The sequence below is a fragment of the Rhinolophus sinicus genome, linkage group LG05, assembly GCF_036562045.2.
Source record: "Rhinolophus sinicus isolate RSC01 linkage group LG05, ASM3656204v1, whole genome shotgun sequence".
Lineage (NCBI taxonomy): Eukaryota > Metazoa > Chordata > Mammalia > Chiroptera > Rhinolophidae > Rhinolophus > Rhinolophus sinicus.
Window position 1 is genome coordinate 109,039,623 of NC_133755.1, and position 25,484 is coordinate 109,065,106.

Sequence of the window (25,484 nt, forward strand, 5' to 3'; positions counted from 1 at the left end):
AAATAGACAAGACAGGCAAGAAAGGTACGTGCCCAGATACATCATTTTGCAAAAATGCTCTTGAGGTTCAGAAAAAAAAAAGAAAACCCCAACACTACATAACTTCTAGTGGCGATTTTTATATGATATACAATTACACGATATTCAAGAATTTTGGTAAACGCTAAAAAGAAGCACAATGCTGGGACTTCTCTGAAGTCTGATTAATGACATATTTCCTTTCCACAAACATTATTTCTAAAATTGTATTTTTTCAAAATACTCTTTACTTGCCGTATACAAATCCCTCTTCAAGATCTAAGACATCTCAGACATTTCCAAGCTGTTGCTGTCACCACACCGACAAGAATGTCTTCTTTGTCCACAGCCAATCATTTAAGCGGCAGTGTACATGCTGGAAACAGCTGAGAGACTCATTTTTCTTCATGTCTCCCCACTCCTCCACTTCCCCCCACCTAAAAAAAAGGAAGAAGTGTCTGAAATAAAATGAGTCTGGATTATTGTGTCAGTTAAACAATCTGATGTCTTTAAGATCACAAACATTTCTCTCTTTTTTTGGTACAAAATTATCGTGTTTTTGTGTGTGTGTGCTCTAGATGTTCTTTCCTTGAAAAATAATTAACTTTTGTTTCACAATTAATTTTAAATATAGTGAATCTTATGGATTTCTAAAAGACCTAAAGGCATTGTAAAGGGCTGACAAACACATTACTATGCAAATAGCCGAACTTCACTCAGAACTTGTCATTGTCTCTTGGAGGATAATAGATAAATTCCTGTTTAGAAAGAACACAAGCAATTACTCTGACTCTGACAGTCACTACAGTACTCACTGGACCTCGTGCAAAATCTCTCTTCTGCTTTCCCTTGAAAGGGCGAAACTGGACAACCAGGATTTCCAGGGTCCATTGGGGCGAAAGGTCAAAAAGGAGAATCTGTAAGTATTTTAGCTTTTAAGGAAGAGAAAGAATATTCAAAAATAGAATTACAACAATTTTTCCTAATCAGCCTCAATTGTATGCACCTTGGTTGCCCCTGCCATGCCAAACAACAGGAGATCAGATATTTGAGCAAGTGCTCTATGCAAAGTACTAAGTAATTTATGTGAATTAACCTACTTAATCCATTAACAACAACAACAACAACACATATGAGGTAGGCTATTATCACTACTATTCTACAGATGAGGAAACTGAGGCACAGAGAGGTTAAGTAACTTACCCAAGATCACACAATAGGTGTTGAAGCCATGAATCACACTTAGACAGGCTGATTCTAGAACTCAAGCTTTAAAAATCACTAAGCTGCCCATCTATAACGAAACAGTATAGCTAAAATGAATAATAAAAATCAGTATATCAAAAGACTGGGTCTAATTTAGCTAAAAAATTAGAAACACGTATCTATCTGCTCAAACTGCTCTCAGTATACTTCCTGAAATTATTTTCCTTTCTTGGTTTTTGTAAGATCCAAGTGGCTTCTCAAGTCACTTTTCAATATTATTGAGGACAGTTTCTTTCAAAACTTAGTTCTTTTGGTGGGGGAAAAAAACACCTACACTGTAATTTATACTCAGATAAGACCACCTACAGAGATTGCGCAAATCCTATTTACAAAAATAACTGTTTTTGTTTTTTTTAATGCTGCTAAAAGACAAACGAAAGGGCAGCCAGTTAGCTCAGTTAGTTAGAGCGCAGTGCTCTCAACAACAAGGTCGCAGGTTACAACCCCCCACATAGGCCACTGTGAGCTTCGCCCTCCACAACTAGATTGAAACAACTACTGGACTTGGGGCTGATGGGTCCTGGAAAAACACACTTAAATAAAAATAAAAGTTTAAAAAAACAAACAAACAAAAACACTTATGGCTGCCATCAAATGAATCCGTAAGAATCAGACTTAAATGTTTCACACTTGTTGGCACGTCTTACTAACTCTGAACTGCTTTTCTAGGTTTCCACTGTCTCCCCTCCAAGCCTGAACAATGACACTCACCTGCTCTTAATTTCTATGTGATACATGTCAGACCTGGCAGTGAGATTTACTAAAATCCTACTAGAAAAGCAGGAACTTGCAGAGCAGAAAGGAGAAACTTCCAGTTGGGTTAGAGCAGTGTCTCTCAAATGTGAGTGGGCACCTGAATCATCCAAGGGTCCCTTTGAAATGCTGATTCTAATTCAGTAGGTTTGGGATGGGGCCTGAGACGCTGCATTTCTCACAAGCTCCTGAGTGATGTTTGAGCCTATGGATCATGCTTTGAGTAGCAAGGGTTGGAGGATTTCACAGCTCCTTGGAGAGTCCCTCTGGTTTTCTCACCTACCACCAACATCTCTGGGCAGCCCACCTACCCTGTTCACGTGACCTTTAGCCTTATTTGCCTTTCCCAGGAGAACAAGCTTTTTTTCCTTTTACTCTTCTCCTTGCTGGCTCCCTCTTAACCCCTAATGACCCACCTCCCTGATACATCTTTGCCTGCCTTCCTCCATGCTCCCCTCACACATTAAAAAAAGCACATTTTTTTGAACATTATTATGCAGAGAAGTTCAGCTCTTTGTGATCTCAACCTGTCTATTCCAGAACAGGATCTGGACTTGATTTTGTATAATAACAGGAAAGAAGATCCAAACAATTCAACCAAAAAATGTATCCCAATTGAATTCTAAACCACCTATCCCGGATGGCAGTTTGTCCCCCGCTAGTGGACATTTAGGGTTTGACCAGATGTGTTACATATCAGTGCTAAAATATACTTAAGAGATCACCTAGTTGAACCCTGTGATTTTATAGATAAAGTAAGAGAGGTTATAAAAGGCAAATGACTTGACCCAGATAGTAACCATTGAAGCTAGGACTAAATATCAAGTCTCTGGACAACCAGGCTCTCAGTTTTTATTCTTTTAAAACCAGTTACTTTAGTCAATGTGTCTTGGCAGTGGCTGTAAATGAGCAGTGACATAAGTGGTGTGATATACTCATAAGCAGAAACAAGCAGTAATACAAGCAATGAGGCCCATTGCTCATAGCTAAATAACATCATCTCCTATCTTAAAAATCAAATAGATTTTTTAGCATTAAAGCTGAAAGGCAAGAATATAAATAAATCCCTGATCAAATGTGTGGAAATTAACCAATAATAAGAGAGTTAATCATGTTGGCTAGATATCGGGAGTATTAGTCAGAGTAGGCTAGGTAACACTAAGTGACAAATTAACCCTGAAATGTCTGTGGCTTAACCCCAGAAAGGTTAGGTCTGGCTCATGCCACTTGCCCAGTTGGAAGGAGTGGGTGTTCTGCTCCACACCACACTCAGTTACCAGGCTGATTACCACCATGCAGCCAAGCCATCCTGTATACACAAGCTTCTTAGTCACCACTGCAGGAAAAGTGGAACTGGGGAATTGGGAACCGCCTTTTCACTGCCTCAGACTGCCAGTAACACAGGTCACATCTCACATCTCATTGCCAAAACTAGCTGCATGGCCCCAAGGAACTGCAAGGGAACTAGGAAATATGGGAGAGAAACTGAGCTCCATCGTCTCTGGCTCATAAGACATGAGGTGAAAATCACAGAGGTTCATTTGGTAACCCCTTATTTCCCATTAGTGATTTGTTTAAGACCATGGCAATCCCTAAGAGGACCTTCAAGAGTAGTATTATCTGCCATCATGGTTCTCACACTTTCTCTTGACTTTCATATGTAAAAGAAATGGTTTTTAAATTTATGGTTTCCACCTTTTTATCAATTCACCTAATTCAAATAATAAATAAATCAAATTATGAATCAAGTCAAACAGATTGAGCGACCATAGCCTGGGACTGAAGTCAGGCTGCCTGCATTTAAATCCTATACATCTTACTGGCTATGTGACTTTGAAAAATTACTTGACGTCTCTGTGCCTCAGTTTCCTCATCTGTAAATGGGTATATTAGTACTTACTCCATTGACACATGAATATTAACTATGTTAATAAATATAATGTGATTAGAGCAGTGTTGATGCATTATAAGAATTTGCTAAAAGTCAGCTCTTGTGATATCTGCATAACTTTAAATTCCCTAATTTATTAAACTTTTGGTGTACACCAGGGATGCCATGATAGTCAAGATAAATTATATCCCTACATTCGCAGAGTTTATAGGCAAGATAAACAAGGAGACATAAAGTGGGTGAAAGCTATTTTAGGGAAAATTACTCAGAACCTTTCTGAGTATCTTTCCTCATGCTTGAAATGAAACCATATCTTCCCAACAGCATTTTTATAAGAATAAATGAGATCATGTATATGTAATTTCAAGAACAGAAGCTAATAAGAGAAAGCTGTGTGTGTCTGTGTTTCTGTGTGTGTCTGTGTTTCTGTGTGTCTGTGTGTATGTGCCTGTGTGAGTGTGTGTGTGAGTGTGTGTGTGTGTGCCTATGGATTTGTCTGTGTGTGTCTCTGTATGTGCCTCTGTGTGTGTGTGTGTGTGTGTGTGTGTGTGTGTGTGTGTGTGATAATCTTCTATGTGAACCATACATAAGGAAACTGTGGCCTTGGGCAGCACCATTTCAATATGTCAACCACTCAGGATTTTCAAAATAGTACTAGAATGATTAACTTATTGTTCATTTGAGAATGTGGAAGATTTTTTATATCAATTATCATACACACACTTTAAGCTGCAGAAGCGACTGTGATGTTTTGGATAATTTTAGAGGCTTGTTTGCAGTGGAGGTCTGAGTTTGGCCTGCAGGACACTCATGTCCACTTCTGGAGAGTTTGTTTCTAAACGTGTTTATAATTGATTCTGTTTTCTATCCATTTTCCTAGGGGGAACCTTTTACAAAAGGTGAAAAGGGAGATAAAGTAAGTAGATGTTTTATCACTATCTTGGGTTTTCTATATCATTGATTTCTCTCTCTAATTTCCGGTATGTTTACTTTGGAGTCTAATTGATTTGATGGAATGAGCTCCCTGAGCATTTTACTTTTTCCTCTGTGTACTTTGACTCTTTTATTTTGATAAATGAGAAATTTTAAACCTTGTTAAGTTTTATCATGTGACAGCACTTTAACATTTAGTTGGGGTAGTGTATATTTTCTTTAACCCATTACTATTTGTGATTAGACATGAATGTTTTGAAATATATCCATTTAGGATAGCTAAAACACAAAATTAAAATACAAGATACAGTTGTTTTTTCAAAAATTCTGTTAATTATGCAAATTGGATTTATCAAACAGGATACTTTTTTCAAAAGGATCAATAAAAAGTCACGGAAAATAAGGGGAATAAAACTCAATATAGCAAAGATTGTCCTCTTTTGTGTTACTTTTATTTGTTTCTGTTTTTTTCATTAAGTACATGCAACTGATAGTAGAATCACCATGACATATCAAGTTAAATTCTACTCTACCCCCGCTTCTGAACCTTTTAATTCTGGGATATAAAATTAGCAGGTGGCAGATTATAGCAATGTCACCTAAGTGGAGAATGGGAGAATGCAGGTATTGCTAATGGTGCATGATGATTACAGTGTCAAAAGTGACACTGAGAAAAAACAAATTGTTATAAGAAAAAAAGAAATTTTTGTCTATTTATTAACAATAAGCATTTTAAATCATGTTTTAGAATAAACCCTCCTTGACTTCATCATGTCTTCCATAATTTCCCTTTTTATTATATGTTAATTGGTGGAAATGCAAATGAATTCAAATGAATCTCCATCTGAATCTAAGCATTATATATATGGTGGTTATCTTATTTACAGGGAGAACCTGGGCTAATAGGACCACAGGGAATAAAGGTAATCTCCTGACATTCTACGATTGCATCTCTAACCTTAATGAAATTGTGCAAATTAAAGTAACCAGTTCACTTTTCTTCCCACCATATATTTAGGGCGAACCTGGAAATCCTGGTTCCACTGGTTTACTAGGAAGCCCAGGAATAAAGGTATATAAGAAATAACTGTGATAAATGAGGAATAATTTTGGAGTTATAGCCATTTATGTATAAAACAAGGTGCTCTGGTGCCACTCATTTTCTTCACATGTTCTCAGAGACTTTATCACGTTGCCATGGTGATTCCCCCCCCATTGGCTGCATTTATTACACACATAGTAACTATGTCTTTTGGTTCGCAATAGGATTTTTTTAACTCTTTTTCAAAACATATTCACAATAGCATCCCTAAAAGCTTTAAAACTAAACAGTGTGAGCTAAATCTATGACCCTGAACTATATTCTTAAAGTGAACAGGATTCAGGGTTCAATTTCTAAGCCGAAGTTGTATATCCCTGAGATTCTGGAGTTCCTCTTGTGAAATTCCAAGAGTGTCCCAAGAAAGACCAGCTGTTGGGAGAGACGAATGGATTGTGCTCCCCCAACAGGTAAGGCAAGTTACCCAAGCCGTACCTGTTGGTGAGGACAGACCTGTTTAAATGAGAACATCTTGAAACTATCTTTGTAAGCCCAAAGCACATTTCAGTATTATACAGAGATGGTAGGACAGTGGAAAGTCAATCTTTCTACAGATAAAGGTCACACCATGTTTTACAAATATTCAGGTACAAATTTTTTATTTTTAGCAAAGTTAAAGTACATATCACCTTCTGTTTTAGGGTGAGCAAGGACCTGCAGGCCCTGTGGGACCCAGAGGACCACCAGGAGATATTGTACGTATAGTGTCTTTGATATTTGGAAATTAAATAGAAACTGAGACATGTTTTAAAGAATATCAATATCTGTTCACATGACTGAGTTATAGTACATTTTCAAAGACAGGTCATTTCTACCACTAAAATGAATCACAGCTAATAGCAGGGGCTATTGGGAAGGCTAGTACCTTCATCTATTCATGTGAGGTCCTTTGAATATCACTAGCCTAATAAGTTGGTCTTTGGGACTCTAGTAAACTAAATTATCATTTGGATATGATTGTCAGTGATGTACCACTAATAAAGGAGATTGGAAACATTAGAAGAAATAAGGAAAACCAAGAGAGAAAGCAAGTATTTCCATTATGCATGACTTTTGGTTCAAGTCTCCATTCAAAAAAAGACACTTCGAAAGTTTCTGTTGTTGTTTTCTTGTGAGTGCCTACAAAAAGAGCAAGTCTTTTGGATGAAAATATTTCTATAATACAGTTGGAAAAAGGTCTTCAGGTTGCATTATAACCTAACTTTAGTGGAGCCACTATTCATTCTTATATTCTCTCTCTCTCTCTCTCTCTCTCTCTCTCTCTCTCTCTCTCTCTCACACACACACACACACACACACACACACACACACACACCCTCATGCCCCTTAACCCTCATGCCCCTTAAATTCTCTTGTCTATCTATTCCCCCAGGTAAGCCTTTTGTCCGTTGGACAAGTTCCCTAACTTTCTGACAACTTGGGAACTGAGGCTCACCATCAGTCTTCATTTGAGCAAAATGAGAAAAATGCTTGGCCATAACTTCTTGGAAACTGATCTCTATCTGGCCACGATTCTAGTACTTTCCACGCAACTATTAGAATCTCTCCTTTTTCCATCATCTTGGGAATTGTCCCATGACCCCTTGCTCCATTCTCCATCCTCCAGAGGTCTATCTTTCAGGGTGTTTGTGATGCTTGATACTTTGAACATTCACTTCATAGAGCAAAGCTTTTTGTTGTCCCCTCAAGCCACTTAATGAACCATTACAGGTGTACCTAGTGTAGAAAATGGTGGTGGCACCGGTGGAGTCACAAGATGCCCAGAAGTGAGGTTACGTGATAGTGGCTAGAGCTAAAAAAGAAAACAAAATCAAAAGGGAAAGAGCCCCTGTTGCTAAAACATAGTGAAAGCATATTTTCCTATTACCCCATTGTCCTTTTGAATCATGTGTTGCTACCAACTACCCTCCTTCCACCCTTTTTGGCAATAATATGGATGGGGCATTTAATTTAAGTCTTCCTTATTTAGTTTCTTGCCCATTACATCCCAGTTACTTCACTTGAAACAGCAAGTCACATGTTTTCACTAAAGATTTTCCCTAACAAACCAAAATCAACCCATCCTCATATACTTTATATGTTAAAATTCTGTTCTCCTGAAAAAGACTCACAGATAGAAATGTTATTATAATAAGAGATGTTCTAATTGCACTTTTCCTTTACCTCTGAATTTTCTAGGGATTGCCAGGAGAACATGGTATCCCAGGAAAACAAGGCATTAAAGGAGAAAAGGTACAGCTCCCATTTTACTCATTTTTGTGTATTAAATAGCGGGGTAAGAGGAAGAAACAGAGGATAAGGGCATTGGGAGAGCGAGAAAACAGGACAAGGCTGCCAGGCATGTGCAGGGGACAGACAATCACATAAACTGTGGTGTGAATGACGCCCCCTAAAGTTGTGCATTTGTGGCAGCCCTCATTCTGGCATAGAAACACAATGCGACAAAATGAATTAACTTGGAGATGTCTGTTTCAGGCTCAGCTACCGATTCTGGTATAGACTTAAGTCTTAATTTTCCGGGGCCTGTTTCTTGATGTCTATTTGGAAATAGTATATTAATGTTGAGCCATTAGTAGAGAATAACTTAAAGAAAACATAAAGATCAACTAAAGAACTTTATGAGTTGATGCCTTTTGTGCCTATATTGACACACATGCATCCATCAGGATACTGCTAAATTCATTGCTAGCATAACAAGATCTAAAAGCATGTATGCTGACTAGAACAGCACCTGGCATGCATTAGGTGTTCAGTAAATATTACTGAATGAATGAATGAATGAATGACTATAATGACAACTTAAAACAATGGGAAGTACTGCCCCACACCTCCCACCATGAACATGAGCAATGAAGTAAGAATCTTACCTTGTTTTACTCAGGGAGATCCAGGTGGGATTATAGGCCCTCCTGGGCTTCCAGGTCCAAAAGGTGAGGCTGGTCCTCCAGGGAAAAGCTTGCCAGGAGAACCAGTAAGTACCAACCCTTTTATTAATATTCCCCTTGAAAGCTCGTTACTGATCATTGGTGTGTTCCCAGTTTCAGATCACAAGTATAGGAACACATTTAGGTCTGCAGAAAAATAAATATTCATCTTATTCTTTAGTTGAGAAATCTAATCTCTGGAAATTTGATGCAAGCAAAGTCCTCTCTTCTAAAGAAAATGCACATTCACACACCATTTTACAGCCAATTTTAGAAGATTCATAAGGCCCCCTGTGCAGAATGGATGGATTCTTTAGCATCTATGGAATCTAGTAAGGTCCTAAATCTTCCTAGGACACTATGTTAAAACAGAAGAACTGCCTGAAATTTCCCTTCCAGAGGCTCTGCAGGTATGGGCATAGGTGGTCATTTGCAGAAAAATGTCCTAGTGGCCCAGGCTATTTTCAGGACATAGAAAACTGGATAGCTGGAAAATCTAAATAACCAATATGCCTGCTACATATGTCTTTTTATCTTATGCCCTTTGACCTTTTATCTTAGTTAATAACACATAGTTTTCAGTATCAGAGTCCTCATTTTAAAGACGAAAACATCTTATATTTTAATGCAACTATACAAAATCCATAGCCTGGTAAAATTTGTATTCCTTTGTATTCCTTATTTATTATTCTTTTACAGAAAAAGGTTTAGTCAAGAAAGATGAAGAGAAATAAAATGTTTTTAAGTTATGAATTCTAAGATGGTTTTTAACCTTTTAAAAAAAGGAACATATTCACCTTTTTTTTTTTTTTTTCTTTTAGGGATTAGATGGAAATCCTGGAGTACCCGGTCCACGTGGGCCAAAGGTATAAAAATATCAAAGATAATTTTTAAAGAATGAATAATTAATAAAAAGGAGCCAGAGAATTCACATCCCTTGAGCCTTCCACTAACAGAAACATCTCATTGCACAGGGTGAAAGAGGCCTGCCAGGTGTCCATGGCTCCCCAGGAGACATAGGCCCACCAGGGTTAGGAATTCCTGGTCGGACAGTAAGTAAAATTCAGTTGAGTTTTTGAAGCTCTGTTAATCCCAATGTTGTGAAATGAAATCCAGTGACAAATCTGAATAAGGAGAGAAGAATAAAATGGTCAGAGGAGGAAATGCAAATAAACACAAGCCAGAGGGAAAGAAAGGGCATTGAGGTTACATCACTGAACTCAGAGAGGGTACTCACTGTTTATTGAATTACAGATGTTATCACATCAACACTGACTATGGCATAGAAGTGGTTGTTTAACCCTTTATTCCTCTATTCTATATATTAAAAAGTATGAGTGAATGTTTGTAAGATTATAGAAATGCCTACTATTAAGTTACTATATATTATTGTTTATTTTTAACTAGAATAAAATTAAAAAGTCAATATTTAAAGTGAATGAAGTATGTATGAATGAGATGATATAAAAGAACTCTAAGTAACATCTTAAAAGAGAAGGAATAGTTGTTTTTAATAGTTATACGGTAAAGAATGGAGAGGTTTTTTTGCATGTTTTAACTATAAGAACAATGCCTGATAATAATGACCCCTGTATGCATATTTGTGGACTAAATAGTAATGAATGATAGAGCTTTTTATTTACCGTAAAAAATAAAGATTCTGGGACAAGAAAAGTGAAAATACATGCTTATTTTAATGACATCAATTTGGGACATTGGCCTTGTAATGAAATTATCATGAGAGCTAAATGGAGGTGTAAATAGTGAGTGGTTATGTTGTGTGTGACTGGTGTTTGATTTTCCAGGGCAAGAATACAAAAGATCACTGGAGAAAAGAGATTAAACAAAGTGAAAAAAGTAGATCAGAAAATTATTAGGGGAAAGAAGGAGGTTGACGCAAAAAATTAAAAATAGTATCTTAAGGATATAGTATCAGTAGAAAGCAAACAAAAAGTAACTTTGACAATACCAGTGATATGAATATTTATTTTAAAAAATAAGAAAGGAAACGTCTGTGAGCAGTCACCGAAGCCGGCTGCTGAGAAGCCAGCCCTGTACTTACTTAGGTTGTCAATTCCTCATTCAGTGGCTCATGGTTACATACTAGGGTGAGAGCTGTCATGTAAATTCGCTAGTGATCTCCCAACTCATCTTAGTTACCGCAAATTCCAATTTGCTAAAGTAGGAAAGAATAACTGATTGATGTTTTACTTCTTACTCCTGAACACAGGTTCTGGCAATTTCTTCAAACAGAGAAATGAGGCAAAGTAGAAAGCAGAAGGGAAAGGAAGCCCTGAGCCAGTCCCCCAGGAAGCAGTCAGTTTTGGGACAGATAGAATTGAATGCATTGTTTGTGCAGTCTGGAAGGTTCAGGGGCAGACGATGGTACTGAGAGAGACATCCCAGGCACCTGAGCAAAGTCATGTTGATGTTTCCAACAACAGGCCTCTGGTTAAGTGTTTATCTGTCGCCTCAAAGTCTTGGCTGACTTTGCAGAATTTTCAGAGCATGCATGGTGGCAAGTCCTGTTGTTCCACTAAATAAATTACAATATGTAGCCCTCTCTCCCACTTGGATAATTTATGGACATTCCTGGCAGAGAATTCTGATCATTGGATCTCATTCTACTTAGGGCTCCCAAGGACCAGCTGGAGAGCCAGGTATTCAGGTAAGCCACTTAACCAAGTTACTTGGCACAGCAAATCCAGCGTGCTTACTTGGGGGAAATTACTGAAAGACTGTCCTCATAAGTAACTATTTTCCCCATTTTCCAGGGTCCTCGAGGTCTCCCTGGATTGCCAGGAACCCCAGGGACCCCAGGGAATGATGTAAGAACTGTTTGACCTACTCCTCCCCACCACATCCCCACCCGTTTTCATCTGCACCCGTGCCACTGTGCAAAGATTTGAACATGATGTTTCTGTTTTCAGGGAGCTCCAGGGAGGGATGGAAAGCCAGGTCTGCCAGGCCCCCCAGGTGACCCGGTATGTCGCCAGACTGTGCCTGATTTATGTATCTTTAAATACGCCCAGAAGCCAAACAGCCTACCAAGCAACTTTTGCTGTCCAAACTAATTAGAATGCTCAGTGACTGCTTTGTGATTTTGTTTGTCCCCATTATTTTGTAGAGGGGGAAAAATATTCAAGCTGTGTCAGCATTTTTTATGCGCATGATGAATACTTATTTCCTCAGGATATAATTCAGCTGTACAATTTTACCCTAGGCTGAGCCTTGGCATAGAATGTCTCAATCCCATGGAAAATTGAGTTAAAATATATAGCCACAGTTTCTATTCTTTCTAATGCTAGTGACTAAACGAATTTCATTTCTCTAAATGGAAGTTTGCAGGTAAGTTACTAACAATATGGTACATATCCATTGATTCTGTGGCTTTAAAAATGCTGAAATAATTAAATTACAAAAACTGTCTTCAGTAGGCTCTTAAAAAATGGGTTTAGGTACTAAATGTGTGTTCCAAAGTTTTATTTTAGGTTAAGCCTTGCTTTGAGCGACAGCAAAATCCCTTTAAATAGCCTCAGAATTGGCAGTTATAATTTGAGAGGCCATATGGTACATGACATTGTATTAAGAGTTTTGTATAATAAAATCCAAATCTGGCCTCTCAGTTTTAAGCCTCACAGATCCTTCTACTTCCCACACTGGTTGGGCCTTATGTGCCTTTATAAGCTACATACAGAGGCATATTTTAGCCTTATTTTAACTCCACCTCTGAATGCCTCATCTGGGAATCTTGTAAAGTGTTACTTGGGTTTACAGTGTCTCTTTGAAAGGACACTTTAAGACATGAAGTGTAAACACTTCAAGTCCCCTCAGTATCTATCTTACCCATCACTTAAGCCACATACAGGCTCTTCTGAACTTCAGTGAGAAAGAACTTTCAGGTAACAGCCTGATAATTTGCCTGGAAGGGGGTGTTTTCCTTTTAATAAATGACTCACCTTTATGTGTTATTTGAAGTGAACAATAAATCACTTATCAGCCTTTTGGCCAAGATCAAGTGTAAAACCAGTAACATATTAGGGTTGGCCGAAAGGTTGCCATGTCATGAAAATATAAAATAGAGATGCAGAATCAAAGCAATAATATGCATGTGTTTGTGTGTTCCTAGTAGAGAAATAAGGAGTATTTCTCAAAAATGTCTGCATTGTATTGTACACTCATGTTGTATTATGTGCCTCTCTGTACATAAATACATGTATTTGTTTCTTTCTCCTTAACCACAGATTGCACTTCCTCTCTTGGGAGACATCGGTGCCTTGCTCAAGGTACTTTGTTGCTATGTAAGAAATTATGTGTTAATATTCAGGTAAAATCAGAAAAGAAATTTTTGCCAGAAATTGAGTTAGTTGCTTAGCCTGAACTGAAATTCAATTTTTAAATGGCAGAACATCTATAAGATGGAAAAAAGGAACATACATCTTCATGTACTTTACACCACTTATACTAATCCCTCCACTCTCTTCTTTACCACTCTGTCTCTCATTTTGGGTGTAGAAGGGCAGGGGAGGGGAGAGAGGGCAATTCTGAGATGCGCTACAGGGAAGGGATATATCACTAACACCCCTGAGTAGATCATTCTCTCCTCTGGGGGAGCACTTTCTCTTAATGGGTGTGTACTCACCCTGGCTCACCACTGAGTACCCTAATCCTTCTCTCTGTATCCCGCTGGCCAGTCCCAGGATGAACACCAGTGCTGCTCAATAAACAGCCAGCTTGCAAAGCTGAGTTTTGATGTCATGGGATTTTACAAAATGAGCTCTAAAATTCCAAAGCTGACCATAGCCCTAACACCTGTTACTCTATTGAATAAAAAGTGCCATTTTTTTCCTCTAATACTTCCCTGTATTTTATTTGTAAACCAGATGAAGGAGAATGATAATGGAACACCCATAACGCTATGTATTTGCGTGTTTCTTCATGGTTTGCTAATACTGAGTGATCCCAGGTGAAAATCTGTCCCTTTACATTATACTCAAGCCTTATGTGTCTTATTTGTCTATGTATGAATAGACAGTATACATACAGGCACATTTAGGCTATATGTGTGTATAAGTGATTTATTCTATTTTCCTAGCATTTAAATGCCCAATGTTTTGTACAATGACTTACATAATAGTAGTTGGCAGGCAGGAATGTTTGTTGAATTTAATTCAAAAGACTCAGGAATTCTAGTATATGAATTTTTTAGGTGATTAAAGTTTTGAAAATAGATATATAAATGTAAGTATGAATACAAAAATATGTTAGAGGCTCTTTTAAGACCTTCAAAGCCAACATTTTCTTACAAGTCAGAAGAGAATATTTATGGGAGTTTCAGAAAGATCTTATATTTATTGTCACAGTTACAGGCCAGACAATACGCTGCTTTACTTATCTCAGTTAATCTTCACAATAATCTTGTAAGTTTAGGCTGTGGTAGTATCCCCATTCTGTAGAGGAGAGACTGAAGTTCCGAGCAGTTAAGCAGCTTGCTCTGAGTCACACAGCTAGTAAGTGTAACATTAACACAGAAATTTAGGTCCTCAGACATTGTCTTAGGTTCTTTACAAAGGCAGTAGTGTTGGAAACGACAGCATTGTAAGAGTTGTACTGTTCCAGACAGGTTAGGGTTCTTTAAGAATCAAAAATGTATGTACTTAAGTTGAAATGAATATCCTGATACAATATGGGGTGGCTCACAGAATAGACACAAAAGACTGTGCATAGGCTTTGACAAAGAGACGAACCAGGACTCCAGGGGTCTCCGAAGTGGAAGTAATTGATCATTTCACCAGGGCAGCATCTCTATAACAAATGCTCTTTGCCATTGTTCCCGTCCCAGCATCATCTCTACTGAGGTTCTGAGACCCAGGAAAGTTGATTCGCGAGAGGTGGGCAGAACACCTTGACTGATTGTCCCAACAAACTGTGTTTAGTAGAACAGGAAAACATCTCATTCCCCAAAGCAAAATCGAAATACAGGAATTTCTATTGAGGGTTGGCTCTGTTAGACCAATTTAATAGTGCCATTTTATCTCCTGATCTTGTTACCTAACCTACTAACTCTCCTTCTCTGTCTTGAGTCTTTAGCAAACTTGATCATCATGCTCTGTGTTTTTAAAAATATTTTTGATTGAAATTGTTGAAAAGAACTGAAATAACTTCAGGCCCAAATGATAACCTATCAAAGACCGTCTTGTAGGTTCACCTGTGTATCATTACCTCTTTGAATGAGATTGTACATTGGCTCATAATTGGTGCATCCTTATTCTCTTCGTAAGAAAATCTTAAGACATTTTTTTTAATTGGGGAAAAATGATAGGCCACATTTGTATGTGTGTGGGGACAATGTGTTTCTCCAGGGCACATCAGCTCCAACTCGTTCTCCTTCAATCTAGTTGTGGAGAGCACAGCTCAGCTCCAAGTCCAGTCACCATTTTCAATCTTTAGTTGCAGGTGGTGCAGCCTACCATCCCATGTGGGAATTGAACTCGCAGCCTTGTTGTTCAGAGCTCACACTCTAACCAACTGAGCCATCTGACGGCAGCTCATTGTACTCAATCTAGTTGTGGAGGGCGCAGCTCACTGGCCCATGTGGGAATCAAACCGGCAACCCTACTGTTCAGAGCCCGCGTTCTAACCAACTGAGTCATCCGGCCACCCTTAAGACATTTTTTCAAGAACAGTAATGAAATCTAGTTTCCCTTAACTTACCATTCTGGTAACCCTAAACTAAAAAAAATGAGGACAGTTTCAAATGACTCAGAAAATTCTATTGACTCATAATGGTTACCATTTTTTATATTTTATTAAAACAATCAATTGAATAATCCATTCTAAAATATTGCTACACACTGATATGCCAAAGTTTTGCTCCGTTTTGATAGGCCACATTTATATGTCTACAAATGCAATAATTCATTTTCATACTTTTTTAAATATGGAAAACATTTTGATTTTCTGAAGTTGTCAGGTCTCTCTCTTTATTTCTCTCATCATAGTTTTTTGGATAGTGAAAGGGATAGTAGACAACCGTATATGTATTTTTTTAACTCCTTGATCAACACATTAGCTCTGAGAAGAGATACTGGTAGTAGAATTAGTTTGGGAAACATTGAACACTTTAGCTTCCTTTAATATATCCAGCTCTAAGAAGGACCACTGTGAAGAGAACTCTTTAGCCCAGCATTTTTTAGACAAATTGCCTTAGAATCTTTTCAATATCATACAAAATTAGTCTTCCAAGGAGCATATTTTTGGAAATCAGGCTTCTGCTGATATTCACCAGGTCAAAAATATGAAACTTGAATAGCTATGGGCTTTTTTTGCTGAGTTCATCAACAGCAAGCTTCAGTTCCCTTTTCATGTTTAAAGATTCTTCCCTTTTGTGAAAAGGATGGAAAATTAGAGGCTTATATCGCCCTATCTTTTGTCAACTGTTAAAACTAAACTTTAAAACCCCATCCCCCCTCCCAGTGGTCCCTATTCTGTGCCTTTCCTGATCATATACTTATTTAACAATTTATTTTAAAATAAGCCTTTCTAGGGCTTTTCTCAAACACTTTTTCTTCAGCTATGTGATAAGAAGTTTATCTTGTGAGCTCAGACACTTAAATTCAAGCCTTTCCAGATCAGCTAAAGGTTACAGAGAAGGCAGTGGAAAGGTAATTGCACTTAGATTTCCTATCTGTACTTGGATTTGACATAGAAGTCAAGTCTAAGTCACTCAAGTAATCATTTCTCACATGAGTGCTTTTGCTGACAAATAAAACGTTGGTAAACTATGTGTAGAGTCTCCAACTAATTTTGCTCTTAAAAGGAGAGGAGAAATCCTTTTTTCACAGCTTTTTCTTTCTTTCATTTTAAATGATGTATGTTATTTGTTTATGCACTCTATAATCTTGCTGGTTATTCCAAACTTTGTTACCACCTCCCTTTTTAAACATGCTGCTAAGCAGTGAAACTCTGTGTTCTTGACTTGTGTCTTTTCCTTATTTATTTAGAATTTTCTATTTAAATATTATCACTGACATGTTTTCTTTTAATAATTGTTAGCTCATCAATATCATAAACAGATATCATTGACTAGCTTTATAAGTAGTTTTTACCTCACAAAAAGTTGTTCTTTCAAATTGGATAAATTAAGTTTCTGAAAGTACTGACATAGCACGATTGCTATGTCACTCATCTCTGACAGAAGTTCAAATCGAATTTCAAATCTGATCAAATCTCACTTTTATAGATGTCTTTGATGAATATATCAGTCACCTTACCTTTGTACTCATTAGAACTTTTGTGACAACTGCCAAGTCAGTGTTCCTGGGCTAAAAAGTAACAAAGGAGAAGAAGGAGGCGCTGGTGAACCTGGAAAGTATGATTCTACAGCCCGGAAGGTAAGAGGCAGGCTGAATGTTGATGGGCCCTGTAGGTTACACAGAGTGCCTTCTCTCAGATCTGTTACTGCTTTGTCCTCTAGGGTGATATAGGGCCACGGGGTCCTCCAGGAATCCCAGGCAGAGAGGGACCGAAGGTAAGGAAGTCTCTCCTTCATTCTCCTTTGTGTGATTTCCAATTCAGTGTGGAAAAAAAAAAAGGAAACCCATTTTAAAATGCACTACTTTATATAAAAATATTTGAGAAAAGTGTGTAAAGTCATTTGCAAATGTTATTTATTTGTTCCCTAACTGTTCAAATTACATACCCCAAGTGTCCTGAGAAGAGACATTTTCATTATTCCAAACGATGACAAAGTGATTGAGTGTACTAGCAGAATTTATTTTCTTTTTAGGGAAGCAAAGGAGAGCGGGGCTACCCTGGGATACCTGGGGAGAAAGGTGATGAGGTAAAAGATTATTCTCTGATAATATAGTCCTACTGATTCTGTTTATATGACTCAACGGAAGAAAGACATCAATTTTTCTAGAGCTCATGTTTAATGCTAAAGTAAATAAAAACAAAGAGGTAGGTCTTTTCAAATATTAACACATTTTGAATAATAATATGTTGATGTTTATGATCAATGGTCCGGTTTTTGAGACTACGAAATTAAAAAACAAAGTTAACATATCAATTACTATGTTTCTGTTTCCATGTAGCAGATGATAATTTCAGCTCTCTCAAAATAAAAGCAAGAGGATGCAGGAAAGGAAGATTTACTGACAAATATCCCGAGGTGGCTAGTAGAATTGAAGGACTAGTTAACAACCAGCCTAGGGATAAGGGCATTCCCAGAACCCAGCAGGACTTCCCTGGGACCCTGCTGTAACATGACTCAACTTCAATGACCTTGGTTTATCTGTGACTCTGTCCAACTTTCAAACTCTTGGGAGAAAAGGATCTGATTGGACTAGCTTAGATCAGCTGCCAATCCTGGACTAAGGTTCAAAGTCAAATGTACTTTCGAGACAGTGGTATAATTTTCTGATTCTAAGCCATGGCGATGCTCAGGATATTATTCTTTTCCTGCATAATTCACATTAACTCTTAGAAAAACCAATTAGGATGATGAATTGTTGTTAGTTTAAACAGTTTTGATACTAATAATTCTTAATGAAAGTAAGTAAGCCATCTGGCATATATTAACCTTGATGTCAGTGCAGAAAATCATAATGAAATGAAGTAGATCTGTTTTTTTGAGTTGGAGTTATATTTCACATAAATTATCATCATATGTTATTGTTTTAAATTAATAATGACTCTACTCTAGAAAACTGAGGATTGGCTTGCTTTTCCCAAGTTAAAAATTGAAGAAAAAAGAAACATAATGTTTATTTTCATTCAAAAACAAAATTGTAAAGGCATTTTATTTGCAAAATAAGAGTTAATTGAGCTTTTGCTTCTTCATGCTCCAAAGTTACACTATAGTACAAGCATAATATCTGATTTTAATAGTCTAACAGCTTTTAACTGCCTAGATTCAAGAGGTAGTCCTTAAAGGCAATTGAGAAGGTAATAACAAAGGACCAGGAAATAATTGGACTTCAGGTTTTTTATAAGTGACTCTCAGTTAAATTTATTAGAAGTTAATTTTTATTGATTTAACAGGATACTTCACCCTCTTGGTGAACTGAAATCGATTGTTATTATTCTTCCACTATTTTAGTGAGTTGTTTCTGAACTATCTCTTATGGATTCTTTAACACAGAGTACACAAAATTTTGCACAAGACTCTTATTACGTGGGGAGTTCCAGCAAGTTCAGAAGGAAATTCTTTCTCGGTTGTTTCTTCACATCACATGAATAATGTGAATAAACCTTAAGTAACATACTAGTTCAGTTGGTCCTTTTGTGGGGAATGGGTCAATGAAGCATTTACCTCTCAGATAGATGGGAAATAGTATTATCTTGTCTTCTCCTTGACTCAGATACTCCTTGACTCAGATACTCAGATACTTGACTGAAGTGAATGCAATTGACCAAGAATTATGCATTTCCAACTGGCCAATAAACTATACTGTTTTAATATGTACATAATATCTAATCATACCAAATCTGAAATGTCTGTTCTACTTTCAGTAGAAAAGATAAAGAGGGACACCCCATCTCTTTGAGGACTTCTAATTATTATGTCTTCAATTCAATCCATTTGGGAATTTAGAGGAGGAGCTTATTTGTCTATTGTTCTTAGAAAAGTGACATTATCCTCTATGTATTTTACAGGTGTTCTTTCACGACTCAAGGTGGCAACTTGTAAGCTGCTAATAGAACACACCTCTCACACTCAGAGTGAATTCTTGCTTTGAATGCAGACCTTCCTACAATATTTCAGGATAATGATGAAGAGGACATAAAAATATTTTCAGCCATAAATTATCACAATGGAAAAATAAATATTCTTGGTAGTAACTGAGATAGGTCTTGCAAAACCAAGATAGCAGAGCAGGAAAAGAAGTTAGTGATCCCTGAATATCTATGCAATAAATTTTAATTTGTATTTTAGTGTGGCACTATATGCTAAAAGGACTGTCCTACTCTTCAATATTCATTCATCTTCTTTAATGACCATCTTGTCTTCTAAAATTATCTTCTTGCCCTTTATGCATCCATAGTAACTTTTACCCTTACTCCAAAATTTCAGCTTGTTCAAAAAAGGCTGCTGAGAATGATTCTTTTTAATTTATGGACTGAGGTTTATTTTAAAGTTTAATGTGGTCATCAAAGGTTAATGAGTCCCAAGCTTATAAATTAGGCTACCTAAAGACTCACTCAACATCTCTACACTAATTCAGTGTTAGAAATAAAAGTAGCAAAAAAATGATTATATATGTATATATGTACATGCATATCTTATACATGTACATATAGAGAGAATTTTATGAAAATATGGATTTGAGATAAAGCAATTTGTGATATAGCATTTATAATCTCAAGAATTTAGAGATGCTTTTCCCAAAGGAAATTTGTTTTCTTTCCACTTATGCACCTGTAAACAAGTTAATGGTGGGGAGATAAAAAGAGCCAACACAGCAAGCTAATGCATGCCATTCACACATGTACGTGTGTGTGCATGCGCACACACATACACACACACACATGCACAACAAGTATACATAAGATTTTACCCAAGACTCTGCTTACATGAGGAATTTCAGCATGTTCAAGGAGATTCTTCCCAACGTTTATTCACATTATATCACATGAAATACCTGAAATAACAGGAGATCCTATTGTTATTAGATAGGCAGGCTTGGCACAGCTTGGTCCTTGAACCCATAAGAACCTTGGTCCTATAGGATTTATTTATTGCATAAATAAATATGCAATAGTTTACCAATGTCACCTCACCTAATATTTATAATGTGTATAAAAATACATGTTTCATCACAGTAAAAGGTAAAGGAAATTTATCATAATAAGAGTGGTTTGGCAATATAAAAGATCACTCAGTAAAAAAAATTAAATCGTAAAAGAGTGGAACAATTCAATCTAGAACTTCATGCATGATATGGTTGGTTATCTGAAACAACAAAGTGGTATTTTTAAAAGTATATTTTTTCTGATTTTAGAAGTCATCTGAGTTCATTATCAAAAATTTGGGAAATACACAGAAACACTGAAAAAAAATGCAAGTTATCCCTGTTTGCACTGCCCAAGGAGAATTATTGGTAATAGTGATATTATGGCCCACAACCCCTCCTCCACAATTCCAAAGCTCAAAAACCTGGGAAATTTTTTTCCAAGGTTACAGCAAATTCATTTGGCAGCAAAATCTGAACTGAATTCATATGGTGCTGGGCTATTTATCCCACTTGGTGAGAATACCATATGTTCTACTCCAGAAATACTTGTGTGTGTATTAGAGGATTCTTGCTCAGGTACCACTGAAAGTGTCACATAGTATCCAGTTTGAGCGCTGCCCTGCCTTTAAAAATATCTGGAAATTCAGAACTCTGAAACACATCTGACACTAACGTTTTCAACTAAGGAATGAACCTTTATCATTCTCATATTTTATAAAGTTCATTTATTATTTTTTTAATAATTTGAGCCCTACTCTATGTAACATTTTATAACTTTTATTTTTCCATGTTATCCAATAGTTTGCCTAAACATGATTTTAATAGTTGTGAAAAATTTTATATTATGGATTTTCTGTAATTTATCTAACTAATTGTTGTTGGCAATCTTAGTAAAGGAACAAAATTAATTACTCAAGTTACCAGTTAATCTTGCCAATTCTTCCTCGAATATATAAATGTCTCAACATCTTAAACCCCATCCAGTATAATTAGCATTATTCTACAGAACTAAGGAGGTGAAGGAGGGGATATCTAGTCACGTTTATGCTTAAGCTATTAAAGTGTTCCAAATTTAAATTCACCAATGAGCCAAATTTCTTCTTATAATGAACTGGCCAGCTAAACTAAATATTGTATCATAAAACATATTCCATTTTTCCACTAGCAGAATGAAGCATTAGTGTAATCATATATTTCTTTGTTGGCATTCTGCCAACCTGAAATTTATATTTCCATGCTTTAGCAGTGGTGGATTCTCAGTGATGCTTATTGTCAGTGGGGTGGCTCTGCGAAGCCAGAAATGCTCTGTGAATCACCAAACACATTAAATGATGTGTGTTACAGATTCCACGTCACGGCATTTAAGCTCACCATCCTTACTCTTTGAAAATAGCTATTGGAGTACGGCATATGTCATGTTTTTTGAATAGTCAACATTGATGTTTAATTGTCAATAGTCAAAATACTTGATTAACTGAAATGCCTTGTTTCAATGATATAGCAGATTTTATGGTAGGAACTATGTCTTTCAGGGTCTTCAAGGAATTCCAGGTGTTCCAGGTGCTCCAGGCCCGACTGGACCCCCTGTAAGTATTTGCTAAAGCTGTTCTGCTCACAGTCCCTATCTGCTGGGATGATTAAAGGTGCTCTAGTAGTTCTCATTGCCTTTTGTTTTCTGTGCCTCTATGTAGATTATCCAGCTGTTGCCTAGAAAAGTAGCATGAACCATTTCTGATTTAGTATTACTTAAGGTTATTCAGGGTTGTAGAGATTTATCATGAGAATTCTACCAGACCAGAAATCAGTCTGTAGTTAAGCTAGTCTATTTGAATAGAAGTTGGATGTAAAAGAACATTCTACTTTTAGTTATAATTTTTTGGCATTGACCTTTGGAAGAGATATTTAGATGGTTATATCCTTATATTCTTAAGTACCATAAACTAAGAATTTGTTTTTTTAGAAGGAAATGGGTCAAGGATTATCAGATTCAACTTATTTTTATTCCTCTCTATGAATTAAAATATCTTCCACTTTAGTCAGCACTTTTTTTCACTGCCCTTCAGACATAACATCATGCCCTTTGTGTCTTTGGTTATACTTTGGTTTTCCTAAAATAGAATATCTTTTCCTTTCCCACCTCCTAAACTCAATGTCTCATTAAAGTGGAGCTCAAGTCTAAGGTTGCCAGGTAAATGCAGGACATGCAGTTAAATTTGAATTTCATATCAATAAATATTTTTTGAGCATAAGTTTGTCCCAAATATTGTATTTTTATTTGCTAAATATAACAACCCAACTGAAGTCTTAACTTCTCCAGTTCTTCACTTCTTAGAGTTCCTATGCAGATGGTATTTACCACACAAGTAGGAAAATAATCATGTTCCTTAATGTTTTGAATCATGAATTTGCCATAATTAAAATTTCATCGTTTATGTTTTCACCACAGTTATGTAAAACAAACCTGGCTTTAAACTGTAGACTAAAATTAAAAGTTAAGAGAAAGAGTTGTGAAAGGAACAATGAAAATTATAGCTAACTATTCTCAAAAAAAAATTGAAATTAAATTTTATTTTCCATTGGTAAAATACAGATCTCATAACTCAATATGCACGTTGTTAATTCTGCCGTGTCTTGAAGTATGTAAAATGTTGATCACTACCAAAATTATAGCACACTTACGAAAGCATAATGTTATGTAAATTGCCATTTAAACAGCAAGGCTAAATTCTTAAGTGTATCAAAAGGTTCCAATTAAGGTCATTAAATGCGGTTGGCCAAGGTGAAAAGCAACCACAAATACAAATTTTACCCTTGTAAGAGCTTATCAGCAGGATACAGCTGCTGTATCAGCCTGAAGAAATGTAAGCTTGTAGGACTGATTTAATTAGGGTTAAACGACCTTCAAAAATGTATCAGTTTTAGACCAACTTCCAATACCCCTTGGCCACTTACTTGTTGTTTTTGTAACAAACTTAGTTTTGTGTTTCACAGGGCTTGATGGGAAGAACTGGGCATCCTGGTCCTGCAGGAGCAAAGGGTGACAAGGTATAGAGGAGACGCCTCCCGTCATGTTTGAATAGGGGCTTGGGGTAGGGGCAAGGTGACACTGTTTACAAAGAGATCCATAAAATCAAGCAAAGCCTGAAAGTAGGAATGATGTCTGGTAGTGGGCTTGAAAGGACATAGGTCCAATAATTGGTCTGAATGGATATAGGATAAGATAATACGTCCTTAGAGGAAAGGTCGAATAGAAAACTGGTGCCGTATAGCAAAAGTCCAAGCTGGATTCAGTGTCCTGAACATCTAACTATGTGGAAGGACGGGGTGGGGAAGCCTTCTGAAGAGATGCAGATAAGAGGGTTTTTATCAGGGTGCTCCAATCCCAGGAGCCAAGGTTTCAGACTGCATGCTGGCCATCAGGAACAGGAATCCAATCCCAGGAGAAGGGCTTGCTGGTGCAATCTGGAAGTTCTGTCCTCCTCTGAGGGCCCTAGGGGAAATTCACTAAGGAACCAGAACAGCTGGTTTCCTGGGGAGTCCAATTGAATGGACAAATGGGCTGCTGTGGTCAGAAGGGAGGACCAGCAATACCGGAAGACCACAGGGCTTCATAAATTTACCCGATTTAGGATCTAAATTGGCCTCACAGTGTGAATCCAGACAGAGCTAGCAAATGAGTGAAATAAGATTAGCTATTCACATTAGGGAAGTGAGAATCAAAAAAAAGTCCATATGAGGCACTCAAGTGGCTTCCACCCGGAAATGACCAAAAATGGGGCAAAATGACATCAAGGAGCAAAGGAATCCCAAAAAATTTGAAAGGAAACAATGTGCTTATTCTAGACAGTCTCGGCACAATTTTTATTCTGATAGTATTCTAAGAAGCTTGCCCAACCCCACTAGCCTTTTTTCTCTGTTCTCTATAGGAATTATTCAGAGATTTGGCTTTTGAAGTTAATGGGAATTCCACACTGAGATGAGCTTTGGGGCACAATCGAGGATGAAAATATGACTCTTAATTGTGCCAGGAAAAAAAGTCTTTTCAATAGGCACATATTTCTCCTTGTTTTTTTTGTCCTCTCCTGGTTCATAAGAACTATGACATAATTCTCTGAAGAACACTGCCAGCAGTCAGCAGAATATGACATGTCTTAGAGAGATAGCCACCTTCAAAGCAGTCTGGAAAAAATACAATATACTCATTGCCACACATTCTCAGTCAGACACATTGCAAGGAAAACTTTACAGTTTATTTTTATTGATAAAGATACAAACAAGATTTTATGATGCTTTCTTTTGTTACTAAAAAATGGGGAGATTAGAATGAAATCCTTCAAAAATTTATGGAAATGGGTTGAAATCCCTCAGAATTTTTGGTTATGGTAAATAGGAATTATCCTCTCTCTAGATTCTTTTTTTAATTAACCATTTCTTGCCATTGCCCCTAATATTGAGGGACTTAAGAGGTTTTATGAGGCTATAATTCTAAAAGAAAAGTTACAGGAAGAACTGATGGAAAGTACCAAAGGGATTCTAATACCTCTGCTTATCATGGACCGATAAGCGTTCTACGTTTTGTGAAAATAAAAGTGAAATCCATTTTTCAAGTTTCAACTTGAATTCATTTTTTCACAAATTCCATTTGCAGTCTCCTTCTACTGTAAGCCGAATGTCTGAGGCTGTTTAAATTGTATAGAACATTTTCCTTGAGCGGTATTGTTACCACAGTGACTTCTGTTCAGTGGGACGTGACTGACTTGGTTATAACGTCTAATATTAACTTAGGAAGTGAAAGATGTTTCTCCACCTGCAGCCACAAAACAGGTTGTGATATTCTACATTGGTCATATTATGTAGATGGC

The 25,484-nt window shown here is 37.0% G+C and overlaps 2 protein-coding genes across 2 annotated transcripts in view; both read left to right on the forward strand.

Moving 5' to 3' along the window:
- COL19A1 (collagen type XIX alpha 1 chain) overlaps positions 1 to 25,484 on the forward strand; it is a 313,236-nt gene that overhangs the window by 239,464 nt on the left and 48,288 nt on the right. Inside the window, exons 19-36 of the mRNA XM_019749266.2 lie at positions 875 to 937; positions 4,809 to 4,844; positions 5,749 to 5,784; positions 5,880 to 5,933; positions 6,602 to 6,655; positions 8,139 to 8,192; positions 8,842 to 8,931; positions 9,706 to 9,750; positions 9,859 to 9,936; positions 11,517 to 11,552; positions 11,659 to 11,712; positions 11,815 to 11,868; positions 13,129 to 13,170; positions 17,173 to 17,277; positions 17,361 to 17,414; positions 17,673 to 17,726; positions 22,155 to 22,208; positions 23,614 to 23,667. Of these exons, the coding sequence (XP_019604825.2) occupies positions 875 to 937; positions 4,809 to 4,844; positions 5,749 to 5,784; positions 5,880 to 5,933; positions 6,602 to 6,655; positions 8,139 to 8,192; positions 8,842 to 8,931; positions 9,706 to 9,750; positions 9,859 to 9,936; positions 11,517 to 11,552; positions 11,659 to 11,712; positions 11,815 to 11,868; positions 13,129 to 13,170; positions 17,173 to 17,277; positions 17,361 to 17,414; positions 17,673 to 17,726; positions 22,155 to 22,208; positions 23,614 to 23,667 (1,017 nt within the window). The remainder of the gene's footprint in view (positions 1 to 874; positions 938 to 4,808; positions 4,845 to 5,748; positions 5,785 to 5,879; positions 5,934 to 6,601; positions 6,656 to 8,138; positions 8,193 to 8,841; positions 8,932 to 9,705; positions 9,751 to 9,858; positions 9,937 to 11,516; positions 11,553 to 11,658; positions 11,713 to 11,814; positions 11,869 to 13,128; positions 13,171 to 17,172; positions 17,278 to 17,360; positions 17,415 to 17,672; positions 17,727 to 22,154; positions 22,209 to 23,613; positions 23,668 to 25,484) is intronic.
- The window catches only part of FAM135A (family with sequence similarity 135 member A), a 461,750-nt gene that overhangs the window by 107,459 nt on the left and 328,807 nt on the right, over positions 1 to 25,484 (forward strand). The window lies entirely within an intron of this gene.